This window comes from Crocuta crocuta, unplaced genomic scaffold (genome assembly GCF_008692635.1).
Source record: "Crocuta crocuta isolate KB4526 unplaced genomic scaffold, BGI_CrCroc_1.0 scaffold217, whole genome shotgun sequence".
Lineage (NCBI taxonomy): Eukaryota > Metazoa > Chordata > Mammalia > Carnivora > Hyaenidae > Crocuta > Crocuta crocuta.
In genome coordinates this window covers 1,625,515-1,647,664 of record NW_027532208.1, presented here as the reverse complement: position 1 = coordinate 1,647,664, position 22,150 = coordinate 1,625,515, and the positions used below count along the sequence as shown (strand labels likewise).

The 22,150-nt window shown below is 52.4% G+C and overlaps 1 protein-coding gene across 2 annotated transcripts in view; it reads left to right on the top strand.

Moving 5' to 3' along the window:
- Positions 1-22,150, top strand: part of POR (cytochrome p450 oxidoreductase) — a 58,481-nt gene that overhangs the window by 15,561 nt on the left and 20,770 nt on the right. For both annotated transcript variants that reach the window (XM_077777908.1, XM_077777909.1), the window contains exon 2: positions 12,670-12,861. In XM_077777908.1, coding sequence (XP_077634034.1) covers positions 12,683-12,861 — 179 coding nt within the window. In that variant the 5' untranslated portion in view covers positions 12,670-12,682. The remainder of the gene's footprint in view (positions 1-12,669; positions 12,862-22,150) is intronic.

Sequence of the window (22,150 nt, the reverse complement as noted above, 5' to 3'; positions counted from 1 at the left end):
TTTAGCTCACACCAGCCTCGCCCGACTGTGAACTAGCACTGGCCATCTGCACCATTCATTTTGGCAATGAAGTCACTGCCACTGGTCTCCTCCCAGCAGAAGGGCAGAGAACATTCGCTGACTTAGTCTTCCCTTGTCCAGCTGGCATGCTGCTGTGCACTTGACGGATGTGGAAGAGCCGCTGTTTTTAGCACGAGTGGAGTGTTTCACCTCCATTGTCCATTGTCCTCAGCCATGAGTGTTTCTGCAGCACTTCACAGAATGCTTTCACAGGCATCATTTGTACCAAAGCCAGACCGGGATTAATAGCCTATCTCTCTGGCTAAGCCTCGACGAGGAGAAGTGATTTGCTAAGATGAAGGTAAAGCCAACACCCAAATGTCATTTTTTTGAACTCCGCCCTTTTCACTATGACCCTCTGTCTCTTTTGATACTAACACTTTCATAATCCAGTGGACTAGAGAGAAACCAAAGAGAAAACTGGGGTTGTTTGCTCCCCTCGAGGTTACGGTCCCTTCTCTGTGAAACCACTTCTGATTGGAAAAGCCATGATTTTGGTTGAAGCTCAAATACTGCTTTTGGAAAGTAACCTTGGTTTCCTTTGCTGTGCCTGAAATCTAGGAATTCCAGAGCCAATCGACGCAGAAGTAGGTAGTTTCTCCCTTTCCTTAGCGGCTACTGGAATGGGGGCATTTGAAAATTTGACATAGTACTATCGCTGTGGAGGAATACATAAAGGCTAGGCAGGTTTTTGTTTTCTTCTGTCTTCCTGCTGACATGGTCTGAACAAGTATGGGCTACCCCTCATGTCAGAAACCAGGTGAAGTGGGATAAAGGTGCCACCATTTTTCCATTCTGGCTAGTGGAAGTTCCCAGAGACTGCGGTTTGCAAAAGGCTAGCCTGGTCTACTGATGGTAGGCACTGGGCTTTCAGAGTCCTAACCTGTGAGGCCAGAAGAGCTGTTACAGTACCTTCTAGAGGGCCTCTCTTCTGTGCCTGCCCTTTGCCAGGGATTGTCTTCTGTCCCCCTCAGAGTAGGTTTTGTCCACTCCCTGCCCCCCACCCCTTTAACTGGAAGGACTTGTACTGTGTCAGCTATGAAGTGACCAGGGTTAGACGTAATTAAGGCCTTCCTATTGGAAGTCAAGGTGAGCTGATCAAGGTTGATTGTTGAAAGATGTGTAAGGTGAGCTGATCAAGGTTGATTGTTGAAAGATGTGTGCAAACTCACCCTGCTCCTGTTGGCCCCAGGGAGCAGGCGGGGGCGGGGGCGGGGGGAGGGGGGAGGCAGTGATGGAGGGAAGGTCCCTCCAGGTCCAATTCAGCTGGAGGCAGATCTCTGGGCAAGTCCTCTGATAGAGGAAAGCCAGGATTGGACAGATTCTAGGAGTTCTAGACCGCAGAACCCGAACCTTACTTTCCCCTCATTAAAGGTTGGATTTCTCCAGAGCTTTTTGAGTTTCTCCAGGTCCATTTCTCTAAACTCTTCAGGAAATCCAGGAGCTTCTAGAAGTCACCCAGACTGGCTTCCTGGGAGAAGAGCTGAAGTATTCTGTCACATATCTACAAGGATTCTCTTAGTTTGTGGCACAGAACCGAACAGCTGTGGTTCTTTTCTTCATTGTTTGCCCTGTGCACATCTTTGTCTCATATGATTCTGCCAACAGCCCCATTTTATAAAGGAAGAAACTGAGGCTCACAGAGGTTTTGAGATCCGTGTGTGTGAATGTGATGTTGTCATGGGTGTGGGGAGTTTAAGCATGCCTGTTTCCAGACACAGGTGGTGGAAATGATTATTGAAACGTGCTTCCTCAGGACCCAGGTCCTTCCTTCCCAGCACCCACTGCCCTGCTGTGACAGGGGAGGGCCCAGGGGACCGAGGAGCAGCGGGTAATGCACACCGTACAGCAAGTGGAGGGCTAAGCGGTGGGATTTGTGTGTCCCCCAAGCTGCAAGCTGCGATCCTTGGGTCGGTATGTGGCCATGACCTCGGGCCGGTACCTCCCCACAGACAGTTTTCCCACTTTGTACCACAGGGCATCTCATTTCCTGGGAATGATTCCCATCGTTGAGAAGGCCCGTCTGGTCTAACGTCCATATTTCTGGACTCTTCTCTCTGCTCACCCTTCTGGGACACAGGTATCATGGCCTCCCTGGCGTGCTCACTGATTCTTGGATTTAGGGTTTGGTTTTTACTTCTTTTCCTCCCAGTCTTCTGTGAGCACGGTGCTTTGTAAAGTTGTTCCTTTCTGTCCGGGTCAGCAGGGCGTCCTGCAGAGGGAAAGCTGCAGAGAAATGTTGAAAATAAATTACTCTTTGGAAGATAATTTGACAGTAAATTTCCTGACTTACCTTAAATGTATTTATTCCTTTTGGGGCACCTGGCTGGCCAGTCAGTAGAGCATATGACTCTTGATCGCGGGATTGTGATTTTGAGCTCCATGTTGGGTGTAGAGATTACTTAAAAAATATATATATTTATTCCTTTTGACTCAGAAATATTTCCAAGACATATTCAGAAAGTCTATTCTCAGGAAGTAATCAGAGGGACATGCAGATTTGTCCTCAAAAGCTGTCACTCATCATGATTATCATAGCATTGTTTATAATAGTGAAAATATCCAGCAAGTGATTCTTATGTTCATAGGCTACAATAACATTTGAGAATTTATAATGTTCATAATTTAATACATGAAAAAAAGCAGGACCTGAATCCTGAATCTGCGTGTGCCTCTGAATCTGAAGCAGGCTCCAGGCTCAGCTGTCAGCACAGAGCCCAATGTGGGGCTCAAACCCACGGACTGTGAGATCATGACCTGAGCCGAAGTCGGATGCTTAAACAACTGAGCCACCCAGGCGCCCCAAGAATAAAATCTTTAAAAACTGTTAGAATAAGAGCAACTAGTACATGTATGGGTTGCATTCTTTAACTTTATGTGTTTAAATTTAGCATATTATTTTCAATGATCATATATATATAAATTTTTTAATGTTTATTTGTTTTTGAGAGACAGAGAGAGAGCACGAGCAGGGGAGAGGCAGAGAGAGGGAGACACAGAATCTGAAGCAGACTCCAGTCTCTGAGCTGTCAGCACAGAGCCTGACTTGGGGCTCGAACTCACAAGCGCCGTGAGATCATGACCAGAGCTGAAGTCATACACTCATCTGACTGAGCCACCCAGATGCCCCAGTGATCATGTATCTTTTTAACTTGTTTTATTTTGAAATAGTTTCATTTACAAGAAAGTTGCAAAAATAGTGAATTCTTGAATACTTTTTACTCAGTTCTCCCAAATATTAACATTTTACCATGTTTGCTTTATCATTCTTTCTCCCCATATATATATACACACACACACACACACACACACACACACACACATTTTTCTCTGATCTACATGAGAATAAGTTATAGACAGGGTGTTCATTTATCCCTAAGAACTTTAGTGTTTATTTTCTGAAATTCAAGGACATATTCTTACATAACCATAGTACAGTAATCCCCATCCTGAAACCCACATTGATACATGATTTTTCTGAATGTGGAGTTTATTCATATTTTGCCATTCACATCTCTTATGGCAAAAGAAACTAGTTTTTCTTTTCCTGGCCCAAGATTGCATTTTACTATAACCACTCTTCTATGCCCTGAAGCAGTTCATTGTTTCTTTATAATATTTGCCCTTGACATTTTCCAAAAAGGCCACACTTTGTAGTATGTCCCTCAGGGTGGATCAGACCATGATAAGATCCAGATTGTGTACATTTGGCAGAATATCACAGAAATGGCATTGTGTCCTTTAGAGCACCATGAAAGGCGGCAGCAGTGTCATTTTACCCCAATATTGGAGACATTATCTTTTTATTTTTTAATGTTTATTTTTTGAGGGGGTTGGGGAGAGAGACTGTGACTGGGGGAGGAGCAGAGAGAGAGGGAGCACAGAATCCAAAGCACGCCCCAGGCTCTGAGCTGTCAGCACAGAGCCCGATATGGGGCTTGAACTCACAGACGTGAGATCATGACCTGAGCCAAAGTCGGATGCCCAACTGACTCAGCCACCCAGGTGCCCCAAAAGTTATATGTGGGTTTTTGACTATGTGGGGAGTCAGTGCCCCTCACCCCTGTGTTGTTCAAAGGTCAACTCTACATTTTGTCTGCTTTTTTGTATGAATGTATGTGAATGTATGATATATTTATATATGGAAGAAGTGAAGGAAAAGTCTAGAGAGAAAACAGCCATGTCTGGTCAGCTTCTGGCCTTTTACCCTTTAATATATAGCATTTGTGCTGGGGGAGGCTAGGATGGGAGGTAGTGAGGCTCCCTGTGGCTGGAGGCTGTCAAGGCCGAGGCTGGAATTTCTAGACACGAATGGTTGTGTGGCCCTGGAGTCTTGAGTCTGGAACTCCCTCTCTCTGCCGCATTTTACAGATTCGCAGTCTTCCCCCTTGCAGCCAGAGGCATCAGGACAAGGCCACTGGGGAACAGCGTCTCAAGTCTGCGCAGACGCAGGTGGGTGGGAAAAGACACCACGTAGACATGAGGTGGTGTCCCTGGAGAGCCAGGAGCCCCATTTACCCCAGAGGGGCTCCCCATGAGTGCTGGAAGCCCCACTCTGTGTGAAGCACACACCGTTCTTGGCACTGGCTTCCGAATCCAGAGTCACTACCTCCCCCTTCCTTTTTCAGAGCTCTGTTCTCAGCCTCCCTGTTTTTCTTCCTCTTTTCTGAGGCCTTAGGCTATGTCGTGGGATCCCCTGTCACTCTGTGTCGCCTGCCTTTGCTTTCCATGGCTCTTGTTGACCGTGAACTAGAATTCTGTGTGTGTGTGTGTGTGTGTGTGTTTCAAAGGTGAAAGAGACCCAGGAACCAATATTTAAGTATTAATGCAGGTCAGAGACTTGGGGTTTGCCCCCCCTCCCCCCCTCCCCCCAGCATTGTCACCAACTTCAGCCAGTCCAGTTTAATGAACATACACTTGGTAGGTCTCTGGCCCAGGCTCCAGGGATGGCAGGCCCTCTCTCTATCATTGAGAACCCAGCCCTCTGTTGACACATCTGGGATGGAGGCCCTGCCTCACAGCTGCTCATTCTCCCTTCAGACACCTTTGTTAGAAAGTTCTAGTTGAATAGCATGCAAATCTCTGTCTTTCATTACCAGGGCTCACTTCTGCCCTCAGAGGCCCTTCCCTCCTCTGTTCTCTGACTACCCAAAGAGCTGATGGGCCCTTTGCATCTTCTTTTCTTTATGGTAAACCTTCCTGTACTGTTTCTCTTGTGGCATGTTTTGAGGACCGCTCCATCCTTGGATTCTTTTTTTTTTTAACGTTTGTTTTGAGAGAGAGAGTAAACATCAGAGAGAGAATCCCAAGCAGGCTCTGCAGTGTCAGGCAGTTCGGCCTCTGAACCCTGTACTATCGGGATCTTTGTGGAACCTTCCTCAGCAAGCATCCTAAGTCGCGAACTCCCTCTCCAGAGAAGGGGACAGGCAGTGCTGAAAGTTCCAAGCTGCCAATCATGTCTTGATCTTTCTGGTGACCATCTCCCATCCAGGAGCCTGCCCAGAGTCTCATTAGAATGAGGGATGCTCTTTTTGCTCTTAGGAAGTGACAAGGGTTTTAGGAGCTCTGACCCGGGAACTGGAGGCAGAGACCAGCATTGATAGTTTCTGTTATCTCACAGAGCTCTTGTGGAGTACATTGTGCCCATCACTTGTCCTGTGCTAACTTTTAATAGCGTTCCTAACTACACCCACAAGATGCCCATTATTTGCCAAGAGTGTTAGGGGAGCTGTGGGTTCTCCCCACTTGGAGTTCAGGCCAGGTAGGAGCAAGCCCACATGGTCCTCCGAGCCAGCTGCAGGCCTGTGCTCTGCTCCACTGAGGCTTTGTCAGCTCAATTTGTGCTGAGTGATGCTGACTCCATTGGTTCCTTCTTGCTAAGTCATGCTCTGACACATCCAGTTTTCCTGGCCTCCTTCCTCTTTTACATCATTGCATCAGACACAGGGCCAGTCACGTGCCTCCAGACCACACACACAAGCCTGTTTTGTGGGGGGAAAGGTCATCAGCTGGGGGCATTTAGGGTGTGCTGTGGAATGTTGGCCTGAGCACGTTCCAGATGAGGATGCCTTGGTCAGGGCCTCATGATTGTATTGACATGGTGGGTGGAGGCCCGTTGTCCAGGTTCCCACCAATGGCATAGCTGCAATCATGCCGCACTCCCTGGGCTGCTCAGGACCCAGAGACCCCAGACACACACAGAGGGCTCCTGGCCTCTTTGCACACTGGTCTCAGCCTGTTTCGCAAGGCTTGTCTCTTACTGCCCACCCATGCACCCACACGTACAAAGGCATCCCATTGTAGCACACTTGAATCACCCCACATTCTTCCACGGTTCGAGCCTTGGAACGCACTTCCCCTGCCTAAATGCACTTATCTTCCTTATCTGGATGTTGGACCTGGGTCATTTTTTCAGCATGTTATTCCTTAGGTGTTCCTTCTTTGACTGTCTCAGATGATCTTACCTTCCCCTTCCCCAGAGCTCATTTTTTCCCCCCATGGCATCGTACCTGCTGGGACATGGCTGTGAATGACAGCAATGAGTTGGCGCCTTCCATCCCCCAATTTGCATGGTGGCAGAGAAGACCTGATAAAATAGAGCATATAAGACTCAGAGTGTAACAGCGTTATTCCCAGAATGTCCAGGACACAATCACAAATCACTCCCCGTACTGAACGCTAGGAAAATTTCAACCTGAATGAGAAAAAAAACAATCAACAGTGGTTAGGGTGACATTGACGTTGGGTCCTACAAGTTGTAAATGAGAGCCAGACAATCACCTTAGAACTGAAAAATACCATAGTGAAAACTGAAAACTCCATGGATGGCCCCATAGTAGAATGGTGAAGCTGGGGGACTTGAAGATGGAGTAGTTACTAGAATCATCCAGTCAACCGGGAGCAACAGAGAGACACTAGGCGGGAAACAGTGAACTGATTCTCAGGGACTTGGGGGACCAGTCACAAAACACATTTACGTCATCGTCATCCCGGCAGAGGAGAAAAGGGGTGGGCTGAGAAGATATTCGAAGATACGATGGCTGTAGTCCTCAAACTTACAGATTCAAGAATCCAAGTGAACCCTAAAAATGGTTAAATCTGAAGAAATCCACACTGGCCATGTCTCGGTTGGAAGGATAAACTTGGTGAGCACACTAGCTAGGGAGGATTCCAGTGCTCTCTGGAGCACTACTCTTTAGAGGCTGCGTTGGGGAGGGCCCTTCCCCTGAGCACCTCCCCATCTCTGGAGGATAAGCTATTAGGCAAGAGCAGGCTTGGCTCCCTTCAGTGAGGTTTTTCCTCATCTTTTTTTCCTTTAAGTTTATTTGAGAGAGAGAGAGAGAGCACAAGTGGGGAAGAGGCAGAAAGAGGAGAGAGAATCGACTGACTCCACACTGTCAGTGCAGAACCCGATACAGGGCTAGAACTCACAAGATCGTGAGATCATGACCTGAGCCAAAGTTGGGTGTTTAACCAACTGAGCCACCCGGGAGTCCCGGTTTTCCCTCATCTTGAAACCACTGCTCCTTGGCAGAGATTTATGAACTTGAGTAGATGCTATTCCCACTGCAGCTGAGGGTGGACGCCATGAGGTGCCAGTGACTGCTGCCGGGTGATGTGCACGCCTGAGGGACCAACTGAATCGCTTTCTCAGGCTTCTTCCCTCCTTGTTGCTGCTTTAAGAGACCAGCTCACCCCAGTGTCGCTGCCGGGTTGTTCGCTCAGTCTTGTTTACAGGCCAGAAAATTGTGTATGGTAAATGCAAAGCCACAGGTACTTCCTAGAGGATGGTTTTATGCTGCGGACAAAGAGCCCTTCTGCCGTGTTTGCCTTTTCAGAAGTACCAGGACAGGCTGCCCTTGGCCTGCGGCATCAACTGTTGGAATTCAGGAGGAATACTTTTTTATCTGTCTGCCTATCTACGTACATCCTTTTCTTTTCTTTTTTTTTTTTTTTCTAGGAGAGAGAGAGAGAGAGAGAGAGACAGCATGAGCAGGGGAGGGTCAGAGAGAGAGGGAGTCACAGACTGAAACAGGCTCCAGGCTCTGAGCTGGCAGTCAGCACAGAGCCCGATGCGGGGCTCGAACCCGCAAACTGCGAGGTCATGACCTAAGCGAAAGTCAGATGCTTAACCGACTAAGCCACCCAGGCGCCCCGTACGTACATCCTTTTCTGTATGTAATTGTGTTTTATGATAAAAATGAAAGTTCTCTGAACAGACCTAACTTTTGGTAAAAGATCACATCTGACCTACTCTGTTTGGGGTTGGCAAGACGCAGGGGGGCTACTCCTTTGCTGTGCCCTTTTTTCTGTGCCTAATTTTCCAGAGGACATTAAAGCCACAGCCCTGTGGCTGAGAGCCTGCTCTAGTTACGAAGTTGCTCTGTTTTCTCATGTACATTTCATTTTTGGTTTTGTTTCTTGTTTCTGCTGCGCACAAGTGTTGCAGAGACCCCCAGAGCTCTGCGCTTTCCAGCGTTCCTCCTTTTCACTAAATCTGGAAGGAAGAGGCGGCTTATGGACTAGAGACTGTTCCAGAGCAGAGAGAGTGCCCAGGGCTCCCAGACTCTCCTTTGGGACTGCCTCTGGCAGACTGCCTTGCAGTAATTCTGCCATACTCGAAGTGGGGGACATTCATGTAAGGCAGGATGCCCAAGATTTTCTCGTCACAGTCTTTCAGACATCAGAGGAGAGTGGCTTCTTTTGTACCAGACCGTGTGGAGGTGGCTCAGGGCAAACTCCCAGAGGCACCGCATTTCCCAGCGCGGTGCAAGTCACATCTGTCAGACTCGGCGTGAAGTACGCCAGCTTGGGTTGCTAAACAGTGTTTAACATTAGATCATGCTGCCTTCCTTTGGATGACTTGTGTCTTTCCCACGCTGGGTTTTCAGTGGCTGTTTGGACCTGACTACTTCATAAGCAAAGCTGTTAGGTATTCCTTCAGGCCTGAGGAGACCACGGATATTTTACTGAGCTGCCAGGGGCTCCATGAGCCAAGAAAGTTTGGGAACCTCGTCCTAGCCAATTACCACCTGGGCACACCGCCAGCCCCAGATGTCTTTTAAGTCTGCTCGTTATGTGTTATTGGTTCATGCAAATTTTATATTCCACATGTCATCATGTATATGTTGACGCCTTCCATTTATTCCATGCATAGTTATTCTGCATTAGATTGTGTGCCAGGCACTGTGCCAGGAACGTATGACCCTGGCACTGTGCTTGGGAGTGACAGTTGAGCTGAGATTGTGAGACCTCAGGTCCGAAGCAGGAAGCAGCTGGAGGAAGAGCATCTCAGGCACATGTAAAGGCACTGGGGCAGGGACGCAGAGACTTAGGCTGGGGATAGAGGTGGGTGTCTTGTGTGTGTGCTTCAGTGTGAAAACAGTGACTCGGTGTGAAAATAATGGTTCAGCTCGTTCACAGCTTCAGCCCCAGGCACACTGCTCCCATCCTCGTTTGGGAAGCGTAGGGGTAAAGGGCCTTCCTCAGCATGGCTTCCTTCTTGCCAGCCTGCCAGTCCTTCCTTTCTACCATGTGCCAGATACAGAGGTACTTCCAATACTGTTCTTCATTCAGGAGCTCACAGCAGAGCAGGGGAAAGACTCGTGTCTGACAAGTCATCCGGCCTAGACGGGCCCTGGACACACCCCTCCCCTGGGAAGTTGGGGCCCCTTTCTTGGTTTCGCTCCTTGGAGCCTTCACTTCCCCGCGGTAGAAGGAGGCCTCGGATAAAATGATCAAGCTCGCCAGGTCCTTTCTACTGCTCCTCTGCCACTCTTGTCTACACCTTACAGTCAGAGATGCTCTGGGGACATTCTCAGTGCTTTTGAGACCCCTGAGTGCTGGCCTTGCCTCCTCCCACCTCCCCCCCCACCCTGCCCCCAGGTCCTGGTAGGGCCTCAGAGCCCGAGCCCCTCCCTGGTTTGCTGCGGAGAGTCAGCATTCCACTGAGCGGTGCCTGGCTGCCTCCACGGGGTGCGAGAATATATGGGGTCCTTCCTCTGAACTTGAGCGGAGTGGCCTGGATGCCGAGGGAGGCAGTAAGGGCAGGTATCAGAGCCAGAGTGAAGGCGAGTGAGCGTGGCCTCACAAACTGTGGCGATGGCGTGTATCTGTGTGGTGCTTTGCAGATTATAAAGCCACCTGGTGATCTGTGTGTCGGGCTACGAACACAGCGAAGTCCTGCTCTTGTGGGCTGACCCTGCAGTCAGCGGGAGAAACATGTAGCATAATGCCAGGTAGTGATCGGTGCTGGGAGGGGGTACGGGGGTGGGGGGAGAATGACCAGAAACTGTTATACAGAGGCAGAGTCTCTGAGATGGTGACATCTGAGCAGAGACCTGAATGAAGTGAGGGAGAGAAACCCACAGGTAACTAGAGGAACCGAGTCCAGGCAACAGTGTTAACATGTACAAAGGCCCTGAGGCAGGGGGAGCCGACCTGGAGGCTTGGCGCGCAGCAGAGAGGCCAGTGTGACTGGTGGTGAGAGGTGAGAGCTGTAAGAAAGGTGCAGGGGGCAGACCCTATGGGGCCTGTCGGCCAGCGTTTAGGTTTTGTGCTCAGTAGGACACGAAGCCGCTTGAGGGTTTGGGTTAGGGAGGGGACATGATCTGGCTTACTTTTTAAAAGGCTCCCTCTGGCTTCTGTGTGGGGCAGGCCCCTTCTGAGTCTGTGCCAGTGGCCTGGGCAGCCAGAACCCAATGTGGGACTGTGTGAATCCCCTGCCCTCCAGCACACCGTCCCTGCGGGAGCCCCTGCAGAAGGAACTTTCTTAGAGGGCACAGGCGGCTTGCGTATGTGTCGGGGAATGGTCTTTGGTCATCTTGCTTCATGGTCAGAAGTCTCTCCTCAGTAAGGGTGACCAGAGTCGGAGGGAGAAAGGGCCGTGGGACAGGGAGCTGACCTCTGCTATTCTGTGAGGGATGCCAGTGGGGGGCTTTCCTGTGTCAGCCAGGCTTCGGGGGGTCTGCACCCCGTGACCCTGTGGGACGGACCCTCTCCCTCCATGGCTCTGTGAGAGCTTGACAGACAGAAGACTTGTGGGCATGCCAGCCACACTGGCAGGGTTGGCCAGGAAGATGTGCGGAACGAACATTGAATGAATCATCAAGACGCGCGAGTCCATCCTTAAGTATGAAATGTATCAAGTACAATTATTGCAGGAACTCAGCCATTAGGAGAGCACCTCAGATGAGTGAGAAAGCAGAGCTAAGCCCCTGGGTCTGCTCTAAGTGGCCCACACCCGATGGGCTCCAGAGGGGCAGCGGGATGCCAGGGGCCAGCCTGGGGCCGTCGGATGCCAGGGCAGCTGCGGGGGCCAGCCCAGTGTTGTTTCCCAGAGGCCGGGACAGCGAACAGAAGGCAGATGTGAAGCAATCCCACGTGTCTGAGCTGCCGAGATGTGACAAAGACTTTCGCCACTGAGGCCGGGAAGCATGGCAGTGGTGAAAGCAGCCACCTGGTTAAGAGTGGTGATGGCGAAATCGAGTGACGCGTGGTTGCAGAGGTGAGCCCAGCCTCGTTCAGCGGCCGAAGTGTCCTGCTGGGGGTTTCAGGTACTGCACGTCGACCTTCGTGGACTCGGACCTGCCTCTCTGCTGGGTTTCGGGGGTGGAAGGACCAGGGGGGCATCTTTCAAGGGAACGGATGAGGTTGCTGTGCTGGGGGTCCCCAGGACCACCATCCGGCTCCGTGATTCTCCAGGACTTGCAGAGCTCAAGGAAGTTCTCTCCCCACGTTGCACTTGATCATGGTAGAAAGATCAGGGCACCGACGGAAACCAGCAAAGGAAAAGGCTCCACAGGGCTGAGTCCGGGAGAAACCAGGCATGAGTTTCCAGTGGGCCTTGCCTGCGGAGTCAGCAGACAGGGCTTAACACGCCCGGCAATGTGACGCGTATAGAGTGTTACCAACCGGGGGAGCTCGCTGGTGCCTTCACGTGCGCGGTTTGTACAGGAGTCAGCCTCGTCGGTCACTAACCGTGTCTACCCCGTCTCCCGCACCACCGTCAAACCCAGCCGATGCGATCCAGGGACCCAGGAGTTCACCCTGAATGACATGCTTAACGTAAACCGTCTGCACGGTCCAAGGTGTCGGGGACACAGACACGCTCCTCAGGCGGTGTATTCCCGGGGCTCAGAAGTGATTTCCCAGCAGCCATCTGAGGGCCAGCCCTGGGGGCCTTTGGAATGTGCGGGGTTTGGGGCAACTTTCACATAGTTGGGGGAAATATTTGCCTCGAAATGGCCCCCGTTCGCATGTGGAACCAACCCTTCCAAGCCCGTGTGGGGTGGAGGAGGCTTGGTGTCACCGGGAGTCTGTGGCTTCCGTTCTCTGTTTGCAGGGGGCCCGGTCCCCGCTCCAGCGGTAGGACGCCCTTGGACTCTGCAAGGCCACTTAATATTTCAGTTTCCACCCGAGGCCGCAGCTGCGTGGTGGCGGGGCCGGCGGTCTTGTGCCCGCCGGCGGCTCCTGCCCTGGTGCCTTGCCTGTCGCGACAGCCCTTGGGGCCCTGGGAGCCCAGGCTGAAGGCTTCAGGGGCTGCATCCCCGCAGGCCTCAGTGGCCCTCACTTCTCCCTGCTCACACACGTCCTTTCCTCTCCCTGCAGATTCCCCGTCACCATGGGCGATTCCAGTGTGGATGCCAGCGCCACCGCGCCCAAGACAGTGGCTGAAGAAGTGTCTCTCTTCAGCATGACGGACATGATTCTGTTTTCACTCATCGTGGGCCTCCTGACCTACTGGTTCCTCTTCAGAAAGAAAAAAGACGAGCTCCCCGAGTTCACCAGAATTCAGCCAGTGTAAGTGACAGTGCTCCGGATCCCCCTCCGCCACCCAGAGCCCGTCCGTCAGTCCCAGCGGCACCCTGTCCTCGGGCCTCGGGCAGGAGAGAGCCGGGCGACAGAGGTGCAGGCGGCCTTGCAGCATTTGGGGCTGGATCGGGGGCGTGGCCTTATCGGTGGCCCTCGTGTTGCCACAGCGCGTTAGGGTTGACGAGGTTCTTTTACGTCAGTTCTCTTAGTTGAGTCTCTCGTTGGCACTCACAGGGACCAGAGCAGAAGGTGCCATTTCACAGGTAGATACCCTAAGGCTCAGGGGCGTGAAAAGTGCTGCCTGAGGTCATCAGCACGGGGCAGAGCTGCAGCCGGCACCCAGTGAATACTTCGCCCCAGGCCCATGATCTTGCTGTCTGTGACAGCTTTGTGAACAGAGGGGTCGTAGCGGAGCTGTTTCCTGCCCGGGACCACTGTCGGGAGTTGCTGCATTGCTGACGCAGCCAGGGTTGCAGTTTGGCGCTGCTGCGTCTTTCCTACCTAACGCTTGCCGACTTCCCTTTTCACATGAAGAGAGCAGCCTGAGGCGTAGAACCGTGGGGCGACAGCAGAGGAAAAGAACTGTTTTTCTCCTCTCCCCGAGCCCCACACTGTACTTTTCTGTCACCGGATGTGCGGGGAGCTCTCGCCCAGCCTCAGGGTGCCGCCAGGTATGACTGTCCACCTGGAGTTAGCCTCGGATCCCACAGGTCGGGGGGTCCGGTCCTGCCCGACGGCCCCCAGCCTCAGACACCAGTCTCAAGTCCCAGCATCACTTGGACTTACCAGCTAGAAACTGAGGTTCCCGGGAGGCCCCTCCTCAGGTTGCATTCATTGGCTGGAGCAGGTCACGGAGCTCAGGAAGGCAGTTTCTGTATTACTGGGTTACCAGTTTATTTTAAAGGATAGAAGACAATAATAGCCAGGGGCGCCGGGGAATGGGGCATTCAGTCGGTTAAGTGTTCCACTCCGGCTCAGGTCATGATCTCATGGTTAGTGGGTTTGAGCCCCACGTCGGGCTCTGTGGTGACAGCTCAGAGCCATAGACTGCTTCAGATTCTGTGTCTCCCTCCCTCTCTCTCTCTTTCTCTCTCTCTCTCTGCCCCTCCCCCACTCATGTTCGGTCTCTCTTTCTCAAAAATAAACATTAAAAAAATTAAAAAAAAAAATAACAAAGTCAGTCATAGCCAGATGAAAGAGGGGCAGAGGGCAAGGTCTGGGGAAGGTTGTGGAGCTTCCTGCCCTCCTTGGGGGCACCGCCCTCCCAGCACCTTCAAGGAAACGTTTGGCAACCTGAACTTGAAGCTCTCCAGACCCTGTGCTCTTGGGTTTTTATGGAGGAGTTGTTATGTAGGTGCAGGTGCGGCCGATTAGATCATCTGCCGCTGGGAGTTCATTCGCCATCCCCACCCCCCACCCCCCTGCCTCCCTGGAGGTCAGCGGCAGGCCTGGAAGTTCACACCCCCTGACCTTATGATTGGTTGCCTTGGCAATCAGCCCTGTCCTTTGGGGCTTTCCAGAAATCGCTTTATTCACTTAAACTCCAGCGTGGCTGAAAGGGGCTGGTTATGAGGAAAGGAAGACACCTTTATTGTGTTTATCACTTAGGAAATGCCAAGGATTTTAGGAGCTCTGTGCTGGAAGCAGTACAAAACCCAAACATGTATTTATTATAAGTCGCAATATCACACACGGTCTCCGGCTTTAGTTTACTAATGACCATGTTTTCTTTTCTTTAATGTTTTATTTTTCTAAGTTTATTCTGGGGGGAGAGAGAGCACGAGAAGGGGAGAGACAGAGAGAGAAGGGGAGAGAGAATCCGAAAGCAGACTCCTCTCTCTCAGCGCAGAGCCCGACACGGGATTCGATCTCCCAAACCTGAGCCAAAACCAAGAGTCGGACACTTAACCAGCTAAGCCACCCAGGCACCCCCATTTTCTTTTTACTTTACTGATTTTTTTTTAACCTTCCAGAAGCCTCCTTGTAAGAAAGTTGAAGTACAGAGGTGAACTAGCTTAAAGGAAATATTAAGTAAGAGTGCAGCTGGTTTTTAGCCACAGAAGCATGACGGTGAAGGTGTGATGGGGTGACGAAACCACTGTCCTCCCGAGACTGAGTTCTGGAACCTTCCTGCAACCAGGTCACTTCTTCACATTCGCTGTTGGCTGTGTTTTACCCAAACCCCAACCTCAGATGCCTGCAGGCAGCATTGAGTGAGGTCCCGCGCTGAGGGAGCCCCGGGACCCGGCCCTGCCCGGAGTGGGTCTCAGGTGCAGGCCATTGGGTCACACACTCCGGCCAGGATTCCCCAGGCTGGGCGCTCAGGATCACACCCCCTCCTGATTCCCTCTCCAGGTTTTGGTAACCATTGTCCCCCCTGGAAAAGTTACAGTCTTCAGACATCCAGGAGATATTCAGGGGACTCGGGTCTTATACCACTGCCAAGACATTAGTCTCCCGTTTCAGAAAGCTCAGCAAATACCTAGTGAGGCCCCGTTCTGTCCCAGGTAGCCACAGATAAAACAGAGGAAGTCCCCGTGTTCAAGCTCACATCATGGGGTTGGCCCTCCCTCCCCCGTGCCTCAGTGTTCCCCTCTGCTAAGTGGAGGCAGTGACCCACCCCCTGGGGCTTGTGTGAGCACTAAGTGAGGCGATGGGGATGACGTCACCTAGCGCCTTCCTGCTAGGGACTCTGCTGAGTCTGGAGTGTATTTTGTGTCAAGAAGACAAAGGTGGTGTTTACAGTAACAAAACAGCCGCCGGGACGTGAGAGGTGCTTGGCAGAATGCTTCATGAGATACTTTCGTGTGCATCGTCTGGCCGTGGCCTCTGCGACAGCCCTGTGCCGCCAGGCAGGGCGTGTGGCTGGGAGGTCTCAGGGCCAGGCTGGGGGACACAGGCTCCGGGAGCTCCAAGAAAGAGGGGCAGGAGGGTGTGCTGCGGGAGGTGGTGTCGAGCAGGTCCTAGAAGGTGCTGGCTTACCCCGAGGCTCAGAGGGCTTTGCCCACAGGGGGCCAGCAGGAGGACGGAAGGGCCGGCAGGCCAGCAGGCATCCGGCCTCTTGCACCCGGGGCTGGGCCAGTATTTCCTGGGGTGGAAAGTATTTCGGGGGGAAAAATGTGGTAGGATCAGGGACCAGCGTCCCGTCCCAGCTTCCAGTGGCCCTGAGTTCCCTTGTCTGTAAAGCCGAGATGTCCCCCCACACTCCAAGCCAGGATGCGGGGGTGCCGTGGGAGCACGTGGAGCTACCGTCCTCCCCATCACCTCTCTGGCCTTGGAAGGTGGACCTGAAATAAACCCCCAGACCAGGGGCACCTGAAGCCTGTAGATTCTCTTTGCGGGGATGCTAAAACTGCCCTTCCCTCCCTGTAATCCTGAAGTTTCAGCCTTCCCTCGTGGTGTCCGCTCGCTCTGCAGCGCCTGCTGTCCCTCGCTGCACCGTGTGGAAGCTGCTGGGGCTGGGTCGCATATGCCCTCCGCAGGGGACTCTCACAGTGCACTGGGCAAGTTCTAGGCCCCAGAGTTGGGTGACGATCAGGGTTCTAGTCCTGCTTCCATCTCCTAGAAGGCACGTGAAGACGTTGGCCATGACTTAATCTTCTTACCTCCATGCTCTGGAAATGATAAGGGTCCATATCTCATTGGGGCTGTGACTCTGAAATGACATCATCATCGGTAAGCGCTTTGCCCAGGTCCTGGCACCCATGGTCATGGCCCTGCCCTTGAATGGCACGTGTATTATTTTTATCCTTGCTATAAATATCACATCCTGTCTCACCTTCTTACTCCGCTTGGCGGATGAGGAAGCTGAGGCACAAGTAGCCGAGGAGTTTGCCCAAGTTGCCTAACTCTCACGTCGCAGAGCCAGCTCATCAAGCCACGCCTGCAGACTGCACGAGCCACACTTCCCCCTTTGCCACACTGCCCGACTTCAGCAGGGACCTGCATGGACTGATGGGGGGTGGATGAAGGGCCGTCCGGAGGCAGGTGGAGGGGGGATGTGCTGCAAGACATGGGCGGGGAGAGATGGGGGGGCCAGAGAAGGGAGTCTGGGGCTCGCAGGGTGAGGGCACAGTTGACGGGACCACGGGCCTGGCTGGGCGCGAAGAGCCTGGAGGACCAGTGTGCACCAGGCCGCTGCTCAGAGCGGCTGTGGGAGGTCAGGCGCCTCTGGGCGTAGACAGGGCAAGGGGGCAGAGCCAAACCCAAAGTGACGGGATTTGGACCCTTTGCAAGCAGCAGGAGATGGAGAGACTAGAGAGGCCAGCCTGCTGGAGGGAAGACACTGGCTTTTTCTTTCAGGCTTTTGTTTCTTGTGTTAAGACTGAGCACGAGCTGTGGGTAGCAAGCAGGGTGAGGCCCCTCGCCACTCTCTCTGGTCCCCGTGGCAGACCGGGGGAGACGAGGAGCCAGAGACCAGGGAGGGTCCGAGGGAAGGTCAGTTCTGGAAGGACTGCTTTGTTTTTGTTTGTCACCTTTTTGCCGAAGTGCGTATAACATGCAAACACAAGGACACGGGTCGGAGTGCACGGTTTGGAGGACGTGTGTAGCCAAAGCGGCCCCATGTCGCCGGTGTCACGGAGCATGCGCTCTGAGGGTGACGTGGACTTCTTTGGTTTCACTGGGTGTTCCATTCTGTCGCCTGGGATTTATTCATTCCGATGATGACGGACATTTCAATGGTTTCCAGTCGGGAGAGCAGTTACAAACAGTACTGCCATGAACATTCTAGTAGGTGTGTTTCAGTCCCCATACGGCCACGCTTCTGATCCGTGTGTGCTGTGACGTGGCGCTGGCAGCTTGTGGGCACGTCCCCTCCTCATGCTTACTAGTATCACCTTTTTTATCACAGCCATTCAGACAGGCGTGTGGTAGCCTCCTGTCGTGATTTGTGTTTCTCTGAAGACCTACAAACTTGTCTGTCGTAATGTTTATTGGCCATTTAGATACCTTTGCAAACGTCTGTTTGTTCAAGACTTTGCCCGTTTCTTCCACTGGGTTAGTGGCCCTGTTCATGTGTCAGGGTTCTTTATATTCTAGATATGAGGCCTCTGTTAGATAAATGCACTACAAATATGATCTCCCTTCCGGGACCTGCTCCTTACTCTCTTACTATTGCATTTTGACGATCAGAAGTGCTTGACTTACACGTAGTCCAATTCGTCAACCTTCTGGTTGACCTTAAACCTGTACGGTTGATGTTTCTGTGTCCAGGTTAAGAAATCTTAACTGATGCCACAGTCATAAAGCACATTCTCTTCATGTTTTCTTCTGAAAGCTTCCTTGGTGTAGCCTTTAACCTTAGACCTCTGCGCAGCTGACATTGACTTGGCATTATTGAGTTGTGTGTGGTGCTTCAGGGTTCATTTTCCCCCCTTTGGGTATCCATCCACTGAAAAAGGCCAGGTGCTGAAAAAGGGCATTCTCTTCCCACTGCCCTTCAGTGTCACTGGCAATATAAACCAGGTAATGCAGGTCAGTTTCTAGGCTCTTCCGTCCTATTGATCTGTTTTCTATTGCCTCGTCAGTACCACTATCCCATTTTCTGGACTTGGTTTCTGGTAGCCCAAGTCCTCCAGCTTTGTTCTCTTCAAAGATTATCTTGGCTTCTTCGGGCCCTTGACAGTTCCCTGTAACTTTTATTTTTTATTTAGGACTTTGTTTTTTCCCCTTACATTTATTAATTTTAAGAGACAGAGACAGAGCACAAGTTGAGGAGGGGCAGAGAGAGAGACAGACACAGAATCTGAAGCAGGCTCCAGGCTCTGAGCTGTCAGCACAGAGCGCGACGTGGGGCTCGAACCCACGAACCGCAAGATCATGGCCTGAGCTGAAGTCACCACCCAGACACCCCAAGAAAGTTTTACATTTTTCAATTACAACATTGTTTTAAATTAGAACATTGAAAAGGGTGACACCTAAAACCCAGACTTTTAGCTTCTCTTGGAAAAAACCCCCGAGGATCTGGGTCCGCGGTGATGGCCACCAGCGGTGGTGGCAGAGCTGAGCAGGGCCACCTTCCTAGGCCCAGGCTGCCGGGCTCCTCCTCTGCTCTGCTAGAAGCAGGGAGCACCCAAGTGGCCTCCACACAGACCTTGGCTTCACGTCTGGCGCCTGAGAGTGCTTTAAAGAAAAACAAAGCTTTTTATCGTGGAACACTTCAAACAAACCCCAAGGGCAGAGCAGAAGCTGGGAAGTCCCAAAGAACATAGCCCCCACCTGCTATGGAGGTCCCGCTGCCCCCCTGCTTATCTTAAAGCAACCCTATTTCATCAATAGTCACGTGTGAATTCTGAATAAAGGAATCAGGATTTCTTAGCCAATTGGAAACATTTCCTAGAAAATGTGAAAATAGTCGGGCCTTCCACAATCCAAGGCCTCTCCTATTTGAACACAGCTCTGTGCCATTGTCCTCATAACCCCTGAGAGCCAGCAGCCAGCTTCAGGATCCTGGGTGCTCAGGAGCCTTTGTTCATAGTTCTCTGATTGACCAAGAGGTTTTTTTTTTCCATGCTTCTTCAAAAATCCAGGATCTAAACAAGATTGCAGTTGCACTGCCACTGATAAATAACTCTTAAAAGTCTCTCTCCCTCAGAGCCTCGGGTGTGTGGATGTATAATTTACCTGCAGTAAAACACACCTTCTTAAGCTGTACAGTTTGATGAGTCCTCACAGAAGTGTGCAGCCGGTGTTACAATCAAGATCTAGAAAATTCCATTTTTAGGGTGGCTGGTGATGTGGGTGGCAAAGAATTGCACAGAGTGGAGCACCAAGCAGGGCAGAGTTCATTCCCTCGGGAGGGAGGAGAGGGGAGTTTCTGCCGGGCTGGACCTTTTAAGGGCTTTTTGGGGTGGTTTTTTTTGTGTGTTTTTTTGTGTGTTTTTTTTTGTGTTTTGTTTTAAAGATGTGAGGGGAGTTGCAGCTGTGCCCCGGTGGGGAGGGGGTCGGTTCTTGGGCAGGCAGAGCAGGAGACAGCAGGTTTTTGGGGGGTTCATCTGGGATGCGGGTTGTGGTCAGGCTAGGGGAGAATATGCTTTGTATTCGGGGTCTGTTTTCTGAGAATGTAGGGCACCTTGACCTAGAAAAGCAAAGAGTTAGGGCCAGGCTGACACCTGTGAGTTTTGTCTTTAAGGGTCGGTGGAGGGAGGGGGAGGGACTTTGAATAGATTCCTTTTACCCAAAATTCCCCCCCATGTCCCTTTGCAGGTAACACCCACCCACCCCCAACTCTAGTGACCAGTGATTTTATTTCTGTCCCTGTACTTTTGCCTTTTCCCAAATGTCATGGTGAATGGAATTATATGGCTACAGCCTTCGGGGCTTGGCTTCTCCTCTACATGACAGGAAGTCTCTCACTGGCCGGGCTCCCCCCACCCCCGCCAAGCCTGGTTCTTCCTGCAGCATTTCTGTTCCAGAGACCAGATCGTTCGTTTCAGTTTCCCACAGTCTGCATTTTGCCGATTGCATCCCACTGGGACTTGCTTTCTGAAAAGCCACAGAGGAGCTCATTTTCCTGTGTGACCTTTATCTGGGGGCTTGCTCTCGACAGAAGGGCCAGGGAAGCCGGGAGCCGAGGCCTCCAGCTTCACTTCCATCTGCCTGTGTCTGGTGGGTGCCGACAGACGGAGAATGAGCCAGACTTCGTCCGCATCCAGTTCAGGGTCACTCTTGCTCGAGTGACCTTGGCTCTGCCGAACATGAAAACAGAAACACACGGGAGCCATACAAAGAGGAGAGTGCGTGGGACAGGCTTCTGTGGATGTGGAGGGCGGACAGTGCCCCAAGCCTCCCACCATCAGGGGAATTGGCGAGAAGAGGGGGATTCACGGCACCCCTGCAAGTCCCCCCTGACCGTGAGGGACTTCACTGCCTTCCTTCCTCCCTGGCCCCTGAGGAGACTGGAGTGGTTTTGCTGTTCTGCCCTCGCCTGCAACTCCAAAGGCGGCCTGTCCGGGAAGGCGTGGCCACGCTGAGCCTCAGTGGACCTTTTGACCTCACTGGGCAGTGTCCAGTGCTCACTGCCGGTGGCTCCATCTCTGTGCCAGGTGCCAGGGTGCAGGGATAAGCCGTGTCCTCGGGGGCTCACGTGCACATGGGAGAGAGGAGTGTTTCCAGAGGCGGTGGGAATGCAGAAGGGGGTCACCCCTCCATGGGTGGGCACGTCAGGCTTGAAGTTCCCCCAAACTGAGTCTGGGAGGCTAAGTAGAAAGCTGGCATTGGCGTAGACAGGTGGGCATTGATGAGGGCCCGTGGCACAGAACAGGGCCCACAGAGCAGAAACGTGTGCAGAAGTTCAGGGCGGGGACCAGCAGGCCCCCTCTGAGAATGGTGTGTCTGCTGGAGCCCAAGTAGAGGTCACCAAGGAAGTTAGGTGTCATCAGGGAGTCGAGGATCACCGACGGAATTGGGGATCGTGAAGGAGTCAGGGGTCAGCAAGGAAGTTGAGGGTCACGGAGGGAGGCATTGGGGCTCATGGAGGAGACTGAGGTTTGTGGAGGGGGTCAGGTTAAGGAGCGGGTCGGTGTTGCTAGTGGGTTTGGAGTCACAGTGGGGGTCAGGGGTCACAGAAGGAGCTGAGACAGGAGTGAAAAGTCTGGGGCCTCGGGCCTTCCTCAGGGTGGGTTTTATCTGACACTAATGGGGACCCGAGGGCAGGATTGAACCAGGGCAGGGTCCTGAGAGCAGTTGGAGCGGCTTGAAGGAAGGTCACCCACTGGCGCTGGCATTGACCGGCAGGCACTGGCGAGGACCCCCGGTACCGAGGAGAATGGCACACAAAGAGCAGAAGGTGTCAGCGCTGCAGAGAAAGGGTTCTGTGCTGCGGCTTTTGTGAAACGGGGCTCTCGTCCCCATTTGCAAATGCCATAGCAGATGGAGAGACTGAGAGATAAAGCATTGGAGCAGAGGATGACTTCTCTGTCATTGGCGAATATCCCTGGGCAGGGCCGTGGGCCTTGTGTGTCTCTCGCTCTCCAGCACAAGAGCACTGGCCCTGCCCACACCCAGTCTTCCAGAGGCACTGCCCCGGGGGTCCATAGGGCTGGATGGGAGAAGCCAGCATGTCAGGAAGGCAGGCCACCTGGGCCAAGCACAGCAAGTGTGGAGGCCTGATGTGCGTGTTGGTGGATACGCGTCGAAGGCTGTATGGTAGGATGTCCCTGAGGGAAGCGGCAGCCCCCTTGAGCCTCAGAACATGCCAAGTGACAAAGACCAGGGATCCCTGGGAGGGGCCATGAAGTGTGCTCTCTGAGCGTGCCTGGTGACCCCTGTCAGCTGA